This window comes from Eubalaena glacialis, chromosome 16 (assembly GCF_028564815.1).
Source record: "Eubalaena glacialis isolate mEubGla1 chromosome 16, mEubGla1.1.hap2.+ XY, whole genome shotgun sequence".
NCBI lineage: Eukaryota > Metazoa > Chordata > Mammalia > Artiodactyla > Balaenidae > Eubalaena > Eubalaena glacialis.
This window is the reverse complement of record NC_083731.1, coordinates 30,990,425-31,009,066: the sequence shown is the minus strand read 5'-3', so window position 1 is coordinate 31,009,066 and position 18,642 is coordinate 30,990,425. Positions and strand designations below refer to the sequence as shown.

The following is an 18,642-nucleotide window of genomic DNA, read 5'->3' as shown; positions in this document are numbered from 1 at the left end:
TGGGTTTCAAGGCTGCTAGCTTTTGAACTTGTAGTTATACCATCCCACTGACTCTCCTGGTTCTCAGGCTCTGTCCATGGACTGGAATTATGCCATCAGCTCTCCCGGGTGTCCAGCTTATAGATAAGCAGATTTTGGGACTTAGCCTCCATAATTGTATGAGCCAATTCCTTATTATAAATCTCTTTATATATGTATCCTGTTGGTTCTGTTTTTGACTAATACAGTAGTTCAGGCAAGAGAATGTGGTGGCAATATTGGGAATGGTGAGAAGTGGTCAGAGTTTCCAAATGTTTTGATGGAAAGAGTGTGTAGGACTTACTTACGGGTTGATAGAGAAGCCAGGGTTTTTGTATTAGTAGTTTATTGACATAATACATATGGAGCAGAGGGTTGGTGGAGGGGAGGGGAGAATCAAGAGACCCTGTGGAGGATGAGGCAATTTGCATAAGGTGGCAGATTTGCAAATGTCCAAAAAAGTGGTCAATGTTGATTTTTAGATGTTATTCCCTAACAACATCATGGAAAAGATGATTAAAGGGATGGTTTGTGATTATTTAACAAGAAGGAAAATAATCACTAGAGGCCAGCCTTGTCCACCACAAACAAATGCTCTAAAGCAACAGATCACTGGGCTGGTCCCATGGAGAGTCCAGGAGACCTACTAGAGGTCATGAAATGGCCCACAGTGGATTTTGCTTGACTTACACAGGTTTTGTTTGTCTTAAAAATTTAAATCAACATTTGCATACCCTCATATTTTAGATAAAATCTTCATCTCTAGCTTTGCAATGAATCTGGTAACAGCAGGCCTGTATTCCCCCAAGGCAACCATTATATGGGGTGTCCCATAGACAGGATGGGAGCCTCTGGTTTCTTTGTTCTCTTTTGTCATCTCTTTGACATTATGCCCATTTTATTCATTTGTATTTGATTTATTCATATGACCATCCTTGGCCTTTTAGGTATCTGTCTTAATTCCTGTAATGTGTCTGTTGTTGTAGCCTTGGTATTGTTGAGATGGAAAAGCGGACCAGATAATAATGTCTGTAGGCGAAATCTTAAATAATTGAGAAAAAATACTCAGTTTTAAGGACCTGAATGTAAATCCATGTAAATTTGGAGAGAGGTTTCTGGCAGTTTGCCTTAGGGCTTGTACTTGCCCTATTTTTATTTTAAAAAAAAAAAAGGTGGGATGAAAACATGGGAAATTTACTTAGTCTAGTTTATAGATGTTGGAGCAATAACACATAGCTCATGTACTGGATATCAAAAACTGAAACTAAAAACGATCCGAATGGGCCTCAGTCTCCAAAAGGATATTCATCAGGAATATATTTCTACTGTATTCTATTGAAAAAAATCAATCACATGAATTCTGTGATTTTATATTAGCTACAAATGGAATCATGCATTTTATGCCTTTTTCTGTGACACCTCACTAATAGGATCACATGACTTTCAATTCAGATTCTTTATATCCACCTTATTTTTATTCTAAATTTGACTAGCTTCCTGGTCTGTTAAAACTAACAGGTCTTCTTCCTATGAACTGTGATGTCAGTTCATAGGAGGTGACTACGCCACTGTACATGATCTCAGCTGACAGTACAATATAGATGCCACAATACAAAGTACCTGTGGTCTGCAACAAGAGAAGTTGGGTAAATTCTCTCCATTTACTGATCACTTACTATATGCTAGAAACTGTGCCAATCACATATCTATTTCCTCACTCCATCCTCACAATCACTCCATTATCCTCATTTTACAAGATGACCATTATTAATGACCTTTACAGTGATGGTTTTTTGTGATAATTAACCACACTTGGAGTCCTGTCTTGAGTTACAGATGCTTCACTCTGAGAAGGGAATAGCACACAGGAACCTGTTTTTAAGGAGGCTTGGTAGCTGTAGGCAGAACAGCTCCCAAAGATGTTCACGCTCTAGCCCATTGAACCTGTGAATATGTTGCAAGGCAAGGGGGGCTTAGGTTGCAGGTGGAATTAGGGTTGCAGGAGAGGAGCCTGGATTAGCCAGGGGGGCCCAGTATAATCACAAGGGTCCTGATAAGTGGAAGAGGGAGCGAGAACCAGATAGATGGTAGTGGAACAGAGACTCAGCCCGATGCTGCTGGTTTTGAAGATGGAGCGAAGGGAGCCTCGGGAAGGAACAGAAAATCGATTTTCTTCCAGAGCCTCCAGAAGGAATGCAGCCCTGCCGACACCTTGATTTTAGCCCAACGAGACTGATTTTGAACTTCTAACCTCCAGAACTGTAAAATCATAAACTTATCTTGTGTTAAGCCACTAAACTATAATTTGTTACAGCAGCAATGGGAACTTAATACAGTGGTTAAGAGCATGCACTTGAGTTGAACTGCTTGGTTTGAATCCTAGCTTCACTACTTACTGGGTGACCTTAGGCAAGTCACATACCTCTTAGGCCTCAGTTTCACCGTGTGTAAAATGGGAACAGTTAGACTTTGTAAGCTTCTTTTCAGGGGAAGTTGAGATTATTGGGAAAATTAGCTATTCTATGGAGAACCAGTTGGGATAATAAGAGAATGGAAAAATGTCACATGAGGGACCAGAGATGTTGAGGAAACCAGGGATATTTAAAGAGAAGATGTGAGGTGGGGGGAACACATGGAGTGTATGAAGTAGGAAAGCTCAGGGGCTCTCTTGTGGGAGAAAGATGAGATTCATTTTGCATTAAGTAGGCAGGGTTAGGATCAATATTTTATAATTACAGTGAGAAGTCTTTGGACTTTTTTGACATAGAAATGACTAAAAGTGAGTCAGCCTCATAACGCAAGGAGTCCCTGGGGTTGGAAAGACTTAAAAAAGGGCTGATGATCCAGACATATCACCTGTAAAAGAGTCTCTGAAGGGGGTGGGGCGGGGGCACTGAAGGAACACGAATTCCCAACCATCTCCAAAGTTTTACTGTGTAGTTTTCCTTCATTAAACATGCTTTATTGATTGGTAAAACATGCATTTTAGCATCATTATGACACGTTGATCTAAGCAATTACTTGTTTCACTTTGGAACATACAACATGGATAATTTGAGGACAGAACTTTGTTTTCTTTTCTTCCCATTTTGTCCCGTCTCCCCACCTCTGGCAACCAACCAATCTGTTCTCTGGCAGAACTTCTTAAGAATCTATGTCGGCACCTTTTTAATTTTATTTTATTTTTTAACAGAGTAGGTAAGTTTTAGAATTACTTCATTTTTGATGTAAAGTTTAATAGAAATAATATGCAAGACTGTACCTTACTTCATGCTGCAGTTTGACAAAGGCTGTTATGGCTCCTGTGTAGTTAATTGTAACCCGAGTTGATTAAGCATTTCAATAACTAGCCTTTTTTTGTTGTTGTTGTTTTCAACATCTTTATTGGAGTATAATTGCTTTACAATGGTGTGTTAGTTTCTGCTGTATCACAAAGTGGATCAGCTATACGTATACATATATCCCCATCTCTCCTCCCTCTTGCGTCTCCCTCCCATCCTCCCTATCCCACCCCTCTAGGTGGTCACAAAGCACGGAGCTGATCTCCCTGTGCTATGCGGCTGCTTCCCACTAGCTGTCGATTTTACATTGGTAGTGTATGTGTGTCCATGCTACTCTCTCACTTCGTCGCGGAGTGAGGTGGATGGACCTAGAGTCTGTCATACAGAGTGAAGTAAGTCAGAAAGAGAAAAACAAATACCGTATGCTAACACATATATATGGAATCGGAAAAAAAAAAAAGGTCTGAAGAACCTAGGGGCAGGACAGGAAGAAGGACGCAGGTGTAGAGAATAACTAGCCTTTTACCGGAGCGCTCAGCCCTCCATCCCTCTGACCTGCTGCTGCCCGAACCTGCCAGCTCTCAGTCTGTCTCTCTTGGTCTGGTTTTGCTCCTAGCTCCGCTAGACAGTGCTGGGGTAAAATCAAACCACCAAGCTGCTGGCACAGTTATCATGTATAAGCCCTGGACCCTCCATGTCACCTGGCGATTCCTTTTAAGCATTTCTGGTTGGGTCCTATTTTCACATGTGACAAAACTTTACTGCTCTCCTTGTCCTCAATTCCTTTCTTACCGGCAAGTGACCGAGCCTTTTTCTTTGTAGAGAAATAAGGACCCAAGGACAACTTAAAGACTAGCTGCTTATTTTCTTCACAAATAAGGATGGAAGTCGAATCTCTGTGTGTTTACCTACATATTAGAGTCATAGATTGTAGGTGTGCTACTTCACAGTTTACATTTATTAACTAAGCCATAAAATAGAGGATGAATTTTCCAAAACAATTAAAAAGAGCTAGGGCTAGCTGATCAACATTGTGACTAAACTGCTTTCTTAATGGAAACGGTATACTTAAAAGGCAAATTTGGATATATTGTCATTGCTGCTTGGGAGTTGCTTTAAAATAATTTTGAATGACCACAATTAGTGTATCATAAGAATGCAATTCAATTCACTTTTGGTGATGGTCTAATGTGAGCTCTGTAATGCCTAGGTGTTTCGTGTTTACGCTAACGGGAAACACTGCTTTAGATCATATTTGGAAAGAGTGTCCTTATTTTGTTATTTGTCAGAGAATTTGTCTACAAAGACTAATCACCTGGAGGAGTATCTTAGGATGTGCGTTCCGATTCAGTAGGTCTGGGGTGGAGCTACAGCTTCTGCATTTCTGACAGTTCCCAGGTGATGCCAGTGCTGATGGTGTATGGACCACACGTTGAGCAGCAAGAGGCTAGGTCAGCTGTTCTCCAGTTTGATCCCCATCAGCATCGCCTGAGCGGCAGTTCTGCGTGCCCCTTTGGTCACTCTGATGTGGCTGACAGGAGACTGTCACTCTAAAGCATGGACTTAGTTTCTCCGCCTCCAGCAGTGCTTACACCCTCTTGCTTGCTGGCACGTACCTGCTAACTTTCTGGCACTGTCAATTCCAGAGGCAGAGGCAGTAGGGGCTTTGGTGCCATGTCATTAATAGAAAAGGAGTTGAGGTCACCAAGCCTCTTGGCCTTAGGATAAATTGACCGGCACCATCCTGTCCTCATGTTCAGAGGAATTGGATAACAGGCTCTTTTGAAAATGGAAGAATCTTGCTTAAAGTAGGCATAGAGCTGTACTGGGAAAAAAGGTCAGACTGAGCATGGGAAGATCGCTTGGTTCATTGATGGGAAACACTGCCAAGTGATGCCATTCTGGGAGCTTTGGTTTAAGATGTTGCTGGTATGGCCCTCAGGTCACAGGCCTGAGCACAGCTTCACTCTTCTTTAGAATTAGTTAGGATTTTGATCTTATTCAGGGATTCTGTAATAAATCTCTTTATTAGTCTTGTCTTTATTTAAAGAACCCATTTTTGTTTACGACAGCTCTTGACCCTGTACACTCAGAAAGTTTCTGCAGAAGTGGGTCTAACTGGTTTGATCTTATGAGCAGACAGTTCCCCATCTGTTGTGGCATTAAGGTTTCTTGATACAAAGTATTCCCTCTACATGTTGGAAGTCATCACACTTGAAATTTTATCATTAAAGATACTTAAATAAGAAAAGGTCCTCTAAGTAAGAATGAAAGTGGCTTTGGGCAGGGTGAGAGCCTACGGAGATGGAGTATATACTTTAATGAGGATTTAGACTTTGTGTAGCAAAATGATTCAGCATGTAAGAGAAAATAGTTTGTTGACAGTAATGCAACAACACATCAGTGTATACATACATGTCAATCCCAATCTCCCAATTCATCACACCACGACCACCACCCCCCGCTGCTTTCCCCCCTTGGTGTCCATATGTTTGTTTCTCTACATCTGTGTCTCAATTTCTGCCCTGCAAACCAGTTCATCTGTACCATTTTTCTAGGTTCCACATATATGTGTTAATATACGATATTTGTCTTTCTCTTTCTGACTTACTTCACTCTGTATGACAGTCTCTAGATCCATCCACGTCTCAACAAATGACCCAATTTCGTTCCTTTTTATGACTGAGTAATATTCCATTGTATATATGTACCACATCTTCTTTATCCATTCGTCTGTCGATGGGCATTTAGGTTGCTCCCATGACCTGGCTATTGTAAATAGTGCTGCAATGAACATTGGGATGCATGTGTCTTTTTGAATTATGGTTTTCTCTGGGTATATGCCCAGTAGTGGGATTGCTGGATCATATGGTAATTCTATTTTCAGCTTTTTAAGGAACCTCCATACTGTTCTCCATAGTGGCTGTATCAATTTACATACCCACGAACAGTGCAAGAGGGTTCCCTTTTCTCCACAGCGTCTCCAGCATTTGTTGTTTGTAGATTTTCTGATGATGCCCATTCTAACTGGTGAGAGGTGATACCTCATTGTAGTTTTGATTTGCATTTCTCTAATAATTAGTGATGTTGAGCAGCTTTTCATGTGCTTCTTGGCCATCTGTATGTCTTCTTTGGAGAAATGTCTATTTAGGTCTTCTGCCCATTTTTGGATTGGGTTGTTTGTTTTTTTAATATTGAGCTGCATGAGCTGTTTATATATTTTGGAGAGTAATCCTTTGTCCGTTGATTCGTTTGCAAATATTTTCTCCCATTCTGAGGGCTGTCTTTTCGTCTTGTTTATGGTGTCCTTTGCTGTGCAAAAGCTTTGAGGTTTCATTAGGTCCCATTTGTTTATTTTGTTTTTATTTCCATTACTCTAGGAGGTGGGTCAAAAAAGATCTTGCTGTGATTTATGTCAAAGAGTGTTCTTCCTATGTTTTCCTCTAAGAGTTTTATAGTGTCCGGTCTTACATTTAGGTCTCTAATCCATTTTGAGTTTATTTTTGTGTATGGTGTTAGGGAGTGTTCTAATTTCATTCTTTTACATGTTGCTGTCCAGTTTTCCCAGCACCACTTATTGAAGAGACTGTCTTTTCCCCATTGTATATCCTTGCCTCCTTTGTCATAGATTAGCTGACCATAGGTGCGTGGGTTTATCTCTTGGCTTTCTATCCTGTTCCATTGATCTATATTTCTGTTGTAGTGCCAGTACCATATTGTCTTGATTACTGTAGCTTTGTAATATAGTCTGAAGTCAGCGAGTCTGATTGCTCCAGCTCCACTTTTTTCCCTCAAGACCGCATTGGCTATTCAGGGTCTTTTGTGTCTCCATACAAATTTTAAGATTTTTTGTTCTAGTTCTGTAAAAAAAGCCATTGGTAATTTGGTAGGGATTGCATTGAATCTGTAGATTGCTTTGGGTAGTATAGTCATTTTCACAATATTGATTCTTCCAATCCAAGAACATGGTTTATCTCTCCATCTGTTGGTATCATCTTTAATTTCTTTCATCAGTGTCTTATTGTTTTCTGCATACAAGTCTTTTGTCTCCCTAGGTAAATTTATTCCTAGGTATTTTATTCTTTTTGTTGCAGTGGTAAATGGGAGTGTTTCCTTAATTTCGCTTTCAGATTTTTCATCATTAGTATATAGGAATGCAAGAGATTTCTGTGCATTAATTTTGTATCCTGCAACTTTACCAAATTCATTGATTAGCTCTAGTAGTTTTCTGGTGGCATCTTTAGGATTCTCTATGTATAGTATCATGTCATCTGCAAACAGTGACAGTTTTACTTCTTCTTTTCCAATGTGTATTCTTTTAATTCTTTTTCTTCTCTGATTGCCATGGCTAGGACTTCCAAAACTATGTTGAATAATAGTGGTGAGAGTGGACATTCTTGTCTTGTTCCTGATCTTAGAGGAAATGGTTTCAGTTTTTCACCATTGAGAATGATGTTTGCTGTGGGTTTGTCATATATGGCCTTTATTATGTTGAGGTAGGTTCCCTCTATGCCCACTTTCTGGAGAGTTTTTATCATAAATGGGTGTTGAATTTTGTCAAAGCTTTTTCTGCATCTATTGAGATGATCATATGGTTTTTCTTCTTCAGTTTGTTAATATGGTGTATCACATTGATTGGTTTGCATATATTGAAGAATCCTTGCATCCCTGGGATAAATCCCACTTGATCATGATGAATGATCCTTTTAATGTGTTGTTGGATTCTGTTTGCTAGTATTTTGTTGAGGATTTTTGCATCTATATTCATCAGTGATATTGGTCTGTAATTTTCCTTTTTTGTAGTATCTTTGTCTGGTTTTGGTATCAGGGTGATGGTGGCCTCATAGAATGAGTTTGGGAGTGTTCCTTCCTCTGCAATTTTTTGGAAGAGTTTGAGAAGGATGGGTGTTAGCTCTTCTCTAAATGTTTGGTAGAATTCACCTGTGAAGCCATCTGGTCCTGGACTTTTGTTTGTTGGAAGATTTTTAATCACAGTTTCAATTTCATTACTTGTGATTGGTCTGTTCATATTTTCTGTTTCTTCCTTGTTCAGTCTTGGAAGGTTATACCTTTCTAAGAATTTGTCCATTTCTTCCAGGTTGTCCATTTTATTGGCATAGAGTTGCTTGTAGTAGTCTCTTAGGATGCTTTGTATTTCTGCAGTGTCTGTTGTAACTTCTCCTTTTTCATTTTTAATTTTATTGATAATTTTATTGATTTGAGTCCTCTCCCTCTTTTTCTTGATGAGTCTGGCTAATGGCTTATCAATTTTGTTTATCTTCTTAAAGAACCAGCTTTTAGTTTTATTGATCTTTGCTATCGTTTTCTTTGTTTCTATTTCATTTATTTCTGCTCTGATCTTTATGATTTCTCTCCTTCTGCTAACTTTGGGTTTTGTTTGTTCTTCTTTCTCTAGTTCCTTTAGGTGTAAGGTTAGATTGTTTATTTGAGATTTTTCTTGTTTCTTGAGGTAGACTTGTATAGTTATAAACTTCCCTCTTAGAACTGCTTTTGCTACATCCCATAGGTTTTGGGTCGTCGTGTTTTCGTTGTCATTTGTCTCTAGGTATTTTTTGATTTCCTCTTTGATTTCTTCAGTGATCTCTTCGTTATTTAGTAACGTATTGTTTAGCCTCCATGTGTTTGTGTTTTTTACATTTTTTTCCCTGTAATTGATTTCTAATCTCATAGCATTGTGGTCAGAAAAGATGCTTGATATGATTTCAATTTTCTTAAATTTACTGAGGCTTGATTTGTGGCCCAGGATGTGATCTATCCTGGAGAATGTTCTGTGCGCACTTGAGAAGAAAGTGTAATCTGCTGTTTTTGGATGGAATGTCCTATAAATATCAATTAAATCTATCTGGTCTATTGTGTCATTTAAAGCTTCTGTTTCCTTATTTATTTTCATTTTGGATGATCTGTCCATTGGTGTAAGTGAGGTGTTAAAGTCTCCCACTATTATTGTGTTACTGTCGATTTCCCCTTTTATAGCTGTTAGCAGTTGCCTTATGTACTGAGGTGCTCCTGTGTTGGGTGCGTATATATTTATAATTGTTATATCTTCTTCTTGGATTGATCCCTTGATCATTATGTAGTGTCCTTCCTTGTCTCTTGTAACATTCTTTATTTTAAAGTCTATCTTATCTGATATGAGTATTGCTACTGCAGCTTTCTTTTGATTTCCATTTGCATGGAATATCTTTTTCCATCCCCTCACTTTCAGTCTGGATGTGTCCCTAGGTCTGAAGTGGGTCTCTTGTAGACAGCATGTATGTGGGTCTCGTTTTTGTATGCATTCAGCAAGCCTGTGTCTTTTGGTTGGAGCATTTAATCCATTCACGTTTAAGGTAATTATTGATATGTATGTTCCTATGACCATTTTCTTAATTGTTTTGGGTTTGTTTTTGTAGGCCCTTTTTTTCTCTTGTGTTTCCGACTTAGAGAAGTTCCTTTAGCATTTGTTGTAGGGCTGGTTTGGTGGTGCTGAATTGTCTTAGCTTTTGCTTGTCTGTAAAGCTTTTGATTTCTCCATCGAATCTGAATGAGATCCTTGCCGGGTAGAGTAATCTTGGTTGTAGGTTCTTCCGTTTCATCACTTCAAGTATATCATGCCACTCCCGTCTGGCTTGTAGAGTTTCTGCTGAGAAATCAGCTCTTAACCTTATGGGAGTTCCCTTGTATGTTATTTGTCGTTTTTCCCTTGCTGCTTTCAGTAATTTTTCTTGGTCTTTAATTTTTGCCAATTTGATTACTGTGTGTCTTGGCCTGTTTCTCCTTGGGTTTATCCTGTATGGGGCTCTTTGTGCTTCCTGGACTTGGGTGGCTATTTCCTTTCCCATGTTAGGGAACTTTTCGACTATAATCTCTTCAAATATTTTCGCAGGTCCCTCCTCTCTCTCTTCTCCTTCTGGGACCCCTATAATGTGAATGTTGTTGCGTTTAATGTTGTCCCAGAGGTCTCTTAGGCTGTCTTCATTTCTTCTTATTCTTTTTTCTTTATTCTGTTCAGCAGCAGTGAATTCCACCATTCTGTCTTCCAGGTCACTTATCCGTTCTTCTGCCTCAGTTATTCTGCTATTGATTCCTTCTAGTGTAGTTTTCATTTCAGTTATTATATTGTTCATCTCTGTTTGTTTGTTCTTTATTTCTTCTAGGTCTTTGTTAAACATTTCTTGCATCTTCTCGATCTTTGCCTCCATTCTTTTTCCAAGGTCCTGGATCATCTTCACTATCATTATTCTGAATTCTTATTCTGGAAGGTTGCCTATCTCCACTTCAGTTAGTTGTTTTTCTGGGGTTTTATCTTGTTCCTTCATCTGGTACATAGCCCTCTGCCTTTTCATCTTGTCTGTCTTTCTGTGAATGTGGTTTTTGTTCCACAGGCTGCAGGATTGTAGTTCTTCTTGCTTCTGCTGTCTGCCCTGTGGTAGATGAGGCTATCTAAGAGGCTTGTGCAAGTTTCCTGATTAGAGGGACTGGTGGTGGGTAGAGCTGGCTGTTGCTCTGGTGGGCAGAGCTCAGTAAAACTTTTATCCTCTTGACTGCTGATGGGTGGGACTGGGTTCCCTCCCTGTTGGTTGTTTGATGTGAGGCGACCCAACATTGGAGCCTGCAGGCTCTTTGGTGGGGCCAATGGCATACTCTGGGAGGGCTCACGCCAATGAGTCCCTCCAGAACTTCTGCCGCCAGTGTCCCCCTCCCCATGGTGAGCCACAGCCACCCCCTGCCTCTGCAGGAGACCCTCCAACACCAGCAGGTAGGTCTGGTTCAGTCTCCCCTGGGTTCACTGCTCCTTCCCCTGGGTCCCGATGCACACACTACTTTGTGTGTGCCCTCCAAGAGTGGAGTCTCTGTTTCCCCCAGTCCTGTCGAAGTCCCGCAGTCAAATCCCGCTAGCTTTCAAAGTCTGATTCTGTAGGAATTCCTCCTCCCGTTGCCAGACCCCCAGGTTCAGAAGCCTGATGTGGGGCTCAGAACCTTCACTCCAGTGGGTGGACTTCTGTGGTATAAGTGTTCTCCAGTTTGTGAGTCACCCACCCAGCAGTTATGGGATTTGATTTTATTGTGATTGCGCCCCTCCTACTGTCTCATTGTGGCTTCTCCTTTGTCTTTGGATGTGGGGTATCTTTTTTGGTGAGTTCAAGTGTCTTCCTGTTGATGATTGTTCATCAGTTAGTTGTGATTCTGGTGTTCTCGCAAGAGGGAGTGAGAGCACATCCTTCTACTCCGCCATCTTAGTTCAGGCTCTGTGTTCTTTATTGTACAAGTATTGTAGCCAGCTTCTAAAGTGGTCCCAGTGATTCTCATGTGATAGTCACTCCCTTATACCTATAAATTGTACCTAATTAACTAGATGCTCTAGCTGAAATGATTTCCAGGTGGAGTGTTAATGTGCTGCCTGCCGTCCTCTTGCTGATTATGGTAAAATGTGAAAGGTAAAGTGACAGGTAGAACAGTAAACACAAGGGGTCACAGGAATTGCTGGTTTTGGGAATTATCAGTCTCTTTATGTTAATAAATGATGAATTTTTTTCAGAAAAAAATCGAGAATATAGAAATGGGTTTTTGGCAGAGATCAAATTCAGAGCGATGGCGGGAAAACAAGATGGTCTAAAGATGAAGCTGAAGGTGTGGCTGTAAAAACGCTTAAGATCTTAGAAAGATACAAAGTGGTGCCTTGGAAATCTGTCCAGTCTAGCAATAGGGCTTCTAAGAAGCTTAAGGGTGGTGTCCCTCAGTCATCTCAGCAGATGAAGAGAAGGGCTTGTCTTGAAGGAATTTGTGGTTGTGGCTTTTGTCTAAGGGAGTGAAGTCCAACAAGATTCACAGAAGACATGGTATTTTTGAGGGAATTGTATTTGCAGAAACTTTGAGGGAATCGTATTTGCAGAAACTTTGTAAACTTAGACTGAAAGGGACAGAGGATTACAAAATAAAAAGACCTTTAGTCCTCCAAACTTCTGCAGCCAGGAAGCAGATTGAGAAAGCTACACATCTGCAAACACAAGCTACTTTCCAAGGAAATGGAACGATAATTTTTAAGGTGGAACCACATGTCCAGAGAGTGAAGCAGAAAACCATGAAGGAAGTGTTCCCTGGCCTTGAATCCTAATGAAGGACCTGCCAGCCTATGCTTTGCAGGACTTCAGAATTTCTGTGGATCAGTGACCTTTCCTTTCTGCACACATTGATCTGGAATGTGTCTATTGGTTACCCTACAGCTGTCCCACCATTGTATGTTGGGTGTATGGGGCAGGTAACTTGTTGCTTTAGTTCACTGGCATTCAAGTTGAGAGAACTATTCAAGGGCTGTTTTTAGGCACTACACCTGAGGAGCTTCCTGCTCCTCAGATTGAATGCCTCCCATTGAGCTGTTCAACTTGTGACTTAAGTTCCTTTAATCTTTGACCTCTATTCAAAATGAATAAAATGAATCATGGATTGCAGGTTTCAGCTAGGTAGTTCACGCTGCCTTTTACTGATAGTATGTACACTAGACTAACATCCTACCACTACAAACTGGTTTTTTTTAAATGTCCCTGAGTTCCCTAACAGCACTGCTTTTCTCTGCCATACATTTGCTTCCCCTTTCCCTAAGTCCTCTCACTCGCCAAGAACCCAAACTGTTGAATTTAGCCTCTTCACCTTCCTTCATTTCCCTTTCGATCATTCCCTCCCACTTTGCCATCTCAGCCTGCCTTTTCTTCCTGTGGAGATGAGCTTCCCAGCATGGGAAAACGGTAACTGCCTCTCTCCACGTGGCTGCGAGCACCCTCACAGCCACCTGTTAGGGAGTGAGGTGAGGTTTCAGGGGGCCTGAGAGGCTCACCCCTCAGATGTGGCGTTGCCAGCAGGTGTGAGCGGACCAGCCTGTGCTGGCGTGTGAGGAGGCCATTCTCTTGCCTGAGAACCTAACAAAGTGAAGGTGAAGAGTCGCATGGCATCTGCACAAGCTCAACCCCATAAAGGGTTTTCTTTTTTGAAGCGGAGTAAAGATAGAAGCTCCAGCTAATTCCACTCACCCAATGTGTCTCTACTGTTGTCAGTGTGGGTGCAGCTGTTTACGTGAATGAAAAGCCTTGGTCTGTGAATGGAGGATTTGGGTTTTGAAATTAGATGGGAGGGCAACCTAGATTCTCATGCTGTGGAGGCACTTCCTGAGGCAGGTGCAGGGCGTGAGTAACGACCACACCTCAACTCTGCAGTTCAGCCAATGATCACTGGGCTTCTCCTGGGTCCTATAATGTGGTTTCCCTGTCTGTCCAGAGCCGGCTCAGCAACCAAACCCAGATTCCAGGTGTGGTATTCCACAGTCGTTCTGTAACTTGTAATCATAGAAACAGAACGTTCCTCCTCTTCTTTCTTCCCTGCCAACAGTTTCTGGGTGGGTGAATGTCAGTAGCTGGAGTTATTTTTAAAGAGGAGAGGTGAGGCTTGTCGCGCAAAGCTGGAAGAGGGCGTTTGTTTGCAGAGCAGAGCTGACATCCAAGTGTAGATTACTGCTCAGTGGCCAGGCACTTGTCCTATAACAGGTAATGTTTAACGTGCCCGTCACAAAGATCACAGGAACAGCATATGCCTGGCATAAGAGAGCACTGCCGTTTATGCTTTGGAAAACTGAAAGGCTATACATGCGCATGTATTAATATTTTTTTTTTTACATACATGAGTGGCTTGGTCTTGCTTCCTCCTTTTTTGCTGGCTGTAATTGGACTTTGAAGCTTGGAAGTTATATCATAAAAATTGGTAACCTTTGTCTGAGAGAGAGCTCGGCTAAGCAATCACTTTCCACTTCTTTTCACAGGATAATATAAACGTTTTTTTGAAAGCTTGTGAACAGATTGGATTGAAAGAAGCCCAGCTTTTCCATCCTGGGGATCTACAGGATTTATCAAATCGAGTCACTGTCAAGTAAGTTTCACTGGTTTGTTACATGTTTTTTTAAACTTAGGGCTTGTAGCTTAAATGTAAATAATTCCTGAGAGCTCTGATTACAGAAAAATCGCCCCTCTGTCTTCCTCTGTTTGCATTCCAAAACAGACCATTTAAGAAATAGCTTAGGGATTGTGAGTGTGAAGCTGTCTGTAACTGAGACCATGATATGTTATTATTTTAAATTCCTGTATTAGCCAAAATGGTGGTTTATATTTTAATGCTTGTCCAACATCATAGTGTTTGGTTGCTAATGGTGAGGACGCTCATTATATTTATAAAGAAAATGGAGAAGGTTATATTTTAGCTTACAGAGTAAAAATTATTTGAAATTAAGACATGATTGCTAACATAAAAATGAGAGTGGGACAGTGATAAAAGAGACTTAATATTTGGAAAGCAGCAGTGCTTGGGACCAACATGTACCGCTAATGACTTTTGTCAACTGGCTGATTTCTAAAAATGAACTGTTTTTCACTCTTTTAATAGTATGGATGAGAAAGTGAAGTGGGGGGGGGGTGTGAAAACATGCGCGCAGGTGTTTGTGTTGTGTTTTAGATGGAAAATGCCGTTTGTGTTTGAGTATATGGTTTCAGGAAATCTGGTTTTAAACTCTTACAAGATTTTTCTCTTATAAATCTAAGTTTGCTTTCAGTGAATCAGAATAAACTCATGTTACCAGATCAATGTGACAGGAAAATGATTTAATTTTATAATAATGACTTCCTCCTTATCATGGCTCTTAAACATAATTAGCATTTTTCCACTGGAAAAAAATAAACACCTTATTCTATCTATAGAAATAATAGAAATGAAAAAATTAGCTTTTACCAATTCAAAGACTAAGTTTGAAGAGTTAATATCCCTGTTGTAATAGCTTTAAAGTTATTTAAAAATGACTGTAAAATCTTAAATATGGCCAAGATTTTTTTCTAAAGAAGAATAACCCTGTCTGTAAATATTTTTTATAGTAGACATTGTCTTTAGCCATATAACCTAAAAACCTGGGTAGGATTAATCTTTTAAAAGCAATGATATTTTTAAATGAACAAGCCATTTCATATCTATATGCTTCTAGTTCTGTTGTACAAGCATTTCTAAACGACACAGCAGTGATATGTGCATAGCAGGGATGGGTCTGCCAGCATTTCTGATTAATTGGAAGATTGTCGATAGATCCTAAGTTTCATCACCAAAATGGCGTGTTTACTTCTGCAGTATTCGAGGTCATGTTTAATTTCCATGAAAAATAACTATGGATGAATTTATTTTTCCTAATCAGCATTCTCTCATATGACCTATCTGATGGGCAAAGAAATTTTTAACTTTCAAAGTGTTTTTCTTCAGTTGTTCCTGTCTATTAAGAAGAAATGTCTTTTCCCCTTAAAATCATACTGTTTTGAAACTCTGTAGCCGATGTTCGAGGAGGCTATGAACTTAGTAAAACATGTTTGTTGGCTTCTAATTCCAAGAGTGCCCTGAGTGAAACTTGCCTGGAGCCTGTTTCATGAGACGCTGGGTCTAAAGTGTTCAGGAAAAATCAGTATCTGGGCTCAGCCTTCAATGAAATTAAGTTAGTGACAAACTGAAACCGGGAGGTCACGTAGTTACAGCCGTAGTAGGAAGTATGCAGAACAACTTGTTTCAGTGGAAACCACAAGTCCATAAAAGCAAGGTGTGTCCAAGTAGTCCTAGTGAGAACATCTGCATGAGGACCTTGACTCTCTTAATTAAGAGCATCGCCCCGACAGTTCCGTCTTGTTGGACCAAAGAGCACAGGGGTCGATCGTGGGGCTGCTACAAAGGAAGTGCAGGGTGGAGAGTGAGAAAGCTGGCAAACGGCTTCTTTAAATGGTTGGCCAGAGCTCTTCTGCCCTGAGATAGCATTTTTAAAAAAAATTATTTATTTATTTATTTATTTATGGCTGCGTTAGGTGTTCATTGCTGCGCGCAGGCTTTCTCTAGTTGCGGCGAGCAGGGGCTACTTTGTTGCAGTGCACGGGCTTCTCATTGCGGTGGCTTCTCTTGTCGCGGAGCACGGGCTGTAGAGCGCGGGCTTCCGTGGTTGTGGCTCGTGGGCTCTAGAGCGCAGGCTCAGCAGTTGTGGCGCACGGGCTTAGTTGCTCCGCAGCATGTGGGATCTTCCCAGACCAGGGCTCGAACCCGTGTCCCCTGCATTGGTGGGTGGATTCTTAACCACTGTGCCACCAGGGAAGCCCTGAGATAGCATTTTTATAGAAGGAAGGGAAAATGTGAAGGAAAGCAAATAATTCCTTATGAAATAGTAATGCATTTCTCTTTAGTTTCAGTTCTTATGCAATGTGGAGGCTTCTGTAGGTCAAAGATCTTGTCCTATATTTATTGTAGATTAAAGGCCTTGGTGTTGGTTAGACTGGTGGTTCTCAACTGGGGGCATTTGGCAACGTCTGGAGATACTTCTGGTTGTTATAGCTGGGATGCGGGTGCTCAGGGATGCTGCTAAATACCCTTCAGTTCAAAAGGGTATTTAGTGGCTCCATAACACAGAATTTCTGATCGCAAATATCAGTAGTGCTGAGGTTGAGAGGCCCTGACTTCAAATTTTTAGATTTCCACTCTGCCAGCAAGATAATCGTGTGGAAGGGAGGATACTGACATAAACTTTCAGCTGAAATGTGACTTTTTACTTAATAATATAATAACATAATTTCTGTGTTAATATGTTTGTTCATTTTACGGAAAGGCTCATTGTATTTGGAGCGTGCAGTAAGGTGTGAGTACTTGGGCATTATCTTGCCCATCCATATACATTAAAATTAGCAGAAGTGTGGCAAACTATTTATTATTTTAAATGCTCTATCAAAATTCAACCCCTAAGATACTGCATTAACAGTTCACAGACCTGTTGTTGGTCTTCCTGCACATGTAATCTAAGATACATGTTTGCAGGACATACTGAGAGCAAAGAACTACATGTTGGCAAATGTGAGGTATATTTTTTTTTGTTAGTGGACAACAGTGATTAAAAGCATAGATGACACACAGAGCCTAGGAGAGTTGTGTGTGATGAGAATGCGTGGCAGGAGCAGAAGCCATTAATTTAAAGACCCACTGCTGTTGAATCACTTCAATAATCCAGACCCCAAGTACAAATCTTATTTTCCAGTAGTCTGAGATTTACCATTTACTTTGTAACAATTTTCACTAGTCAAACAAGCTAGGGTACTCTTTATATTTCTGTAATTATACATATTAATTTTCTCACAGAATTATTTTATTTGAAGGAAGTAATAGTTTGAACTTTTCCAAGTATGTTTGAATTATTCCACTTATTTTGGGACTACATATATGCAAGAGTCAGTTGATACTTTTAATTTTGGCATTCCTGACTTTGATGGACAGGGTGTATCTTTACTCCTTTTCTTCCCAAAAGGGTAGTAAGCAAACTGGTGACTTAGCCTCCATGAATGGTAGATTGAGGTTGAACCTATCCTAGTTGAGTTGTTTACTGAGGCCATGAAATTTAGCTTCTGCACCAGTGATTAACTGCACCGTATTATTAACCATTTACCAAATATCCATACTGAACTTAGAAACACACACAATCTGCAGAGAAGAGAGGGTGCGACTCCCACAGGGCCATCTCTGCACACTTTCTCTAAAAGGCCTGTGGGAGAGCAAGCACAGTGACGGCAAGGCCGTGCCACAGCGCACTGCAGAGCTCCTAGAGCAAGTGTCATGGTCTTTGTGGTGGCATCTGGTCATTAAGAGGCACAGAACAATGACTCATTGTGGAAAGCAACTCAACAGAGCAGCCCAGACGTCCTGTATTGGAGGATTGAAGTTGACAGAAAGGTAGAGTTGAACATTAAAGGTTTTAATTTTGTGTCTAGCATTTTTGATTCAGACTAAGTCCTGCATTTAAACCATTGCTCTAAACCAAATTATATATTGAAAGTTTTAAGCTGAGAATTTGAACAGATTATAAACATGTTTTTTCTTTCCACCCCCTTACCATTCCAATCCAGTTTTTCGCACTCCCTTAGATACATTCTGTTCATAATACAATTATAGGATGGCGATGCTTTTGAACACAATATTTGTCATGCAAAGAAAAAGTATTTTTTAGTGTACACTTACTCTTTCGTTATTTACGATATTAATATTTTAGGTCTAAAATGTGACTTGAAATATTATTGACTGAGTTTTTTAAAAAGGTCTATTTATCAAATGGAGGGTGGAAAGATCAAGAATCTGTTATTTTTACATGTACTAGTTGCCAAAGGAACACTAGTTGGAAGCAAAATTAGTGTTAACATATTTCCCCTGTGAAAATAAAGGAGGCTCAAAGTGATATTTTAAGGATTTAGCTGATCTCTAAAGCTTCAAAAGGGTGCTTGATTTTGCAGCAATACTGTAAAGTCATGTC

The 18,642-nt window shown here is 40.3% G+C and overlaps 1 protein-coding gene across 6 annotated transcripts in view; it reads left to right on the top strand.

The window, feature by feature from the left end:
* The window catches only part of LMO7 (LIM domain 7), a 192,062-nt gene that overhangs the window by 85,306 nt on the left and 88,114 nt on the right, over positions 1 to 18,642 (top strand). For all 6 annotated transcript variants that reach the window (XM_061171219.1, XM_061171220.1, XM_061171215.1 and 3 more), the window contains exon 5: positions 14,107 to 14,213. In XM_061171219.1, coding sequence (XP_061027202.1) covers positions 14,107 to 14,213 — 107 coding nt within the window. The remainder of the gene's footprint in view (positions 1 to 14,106; positions 14,214 to 18,642) is intronic.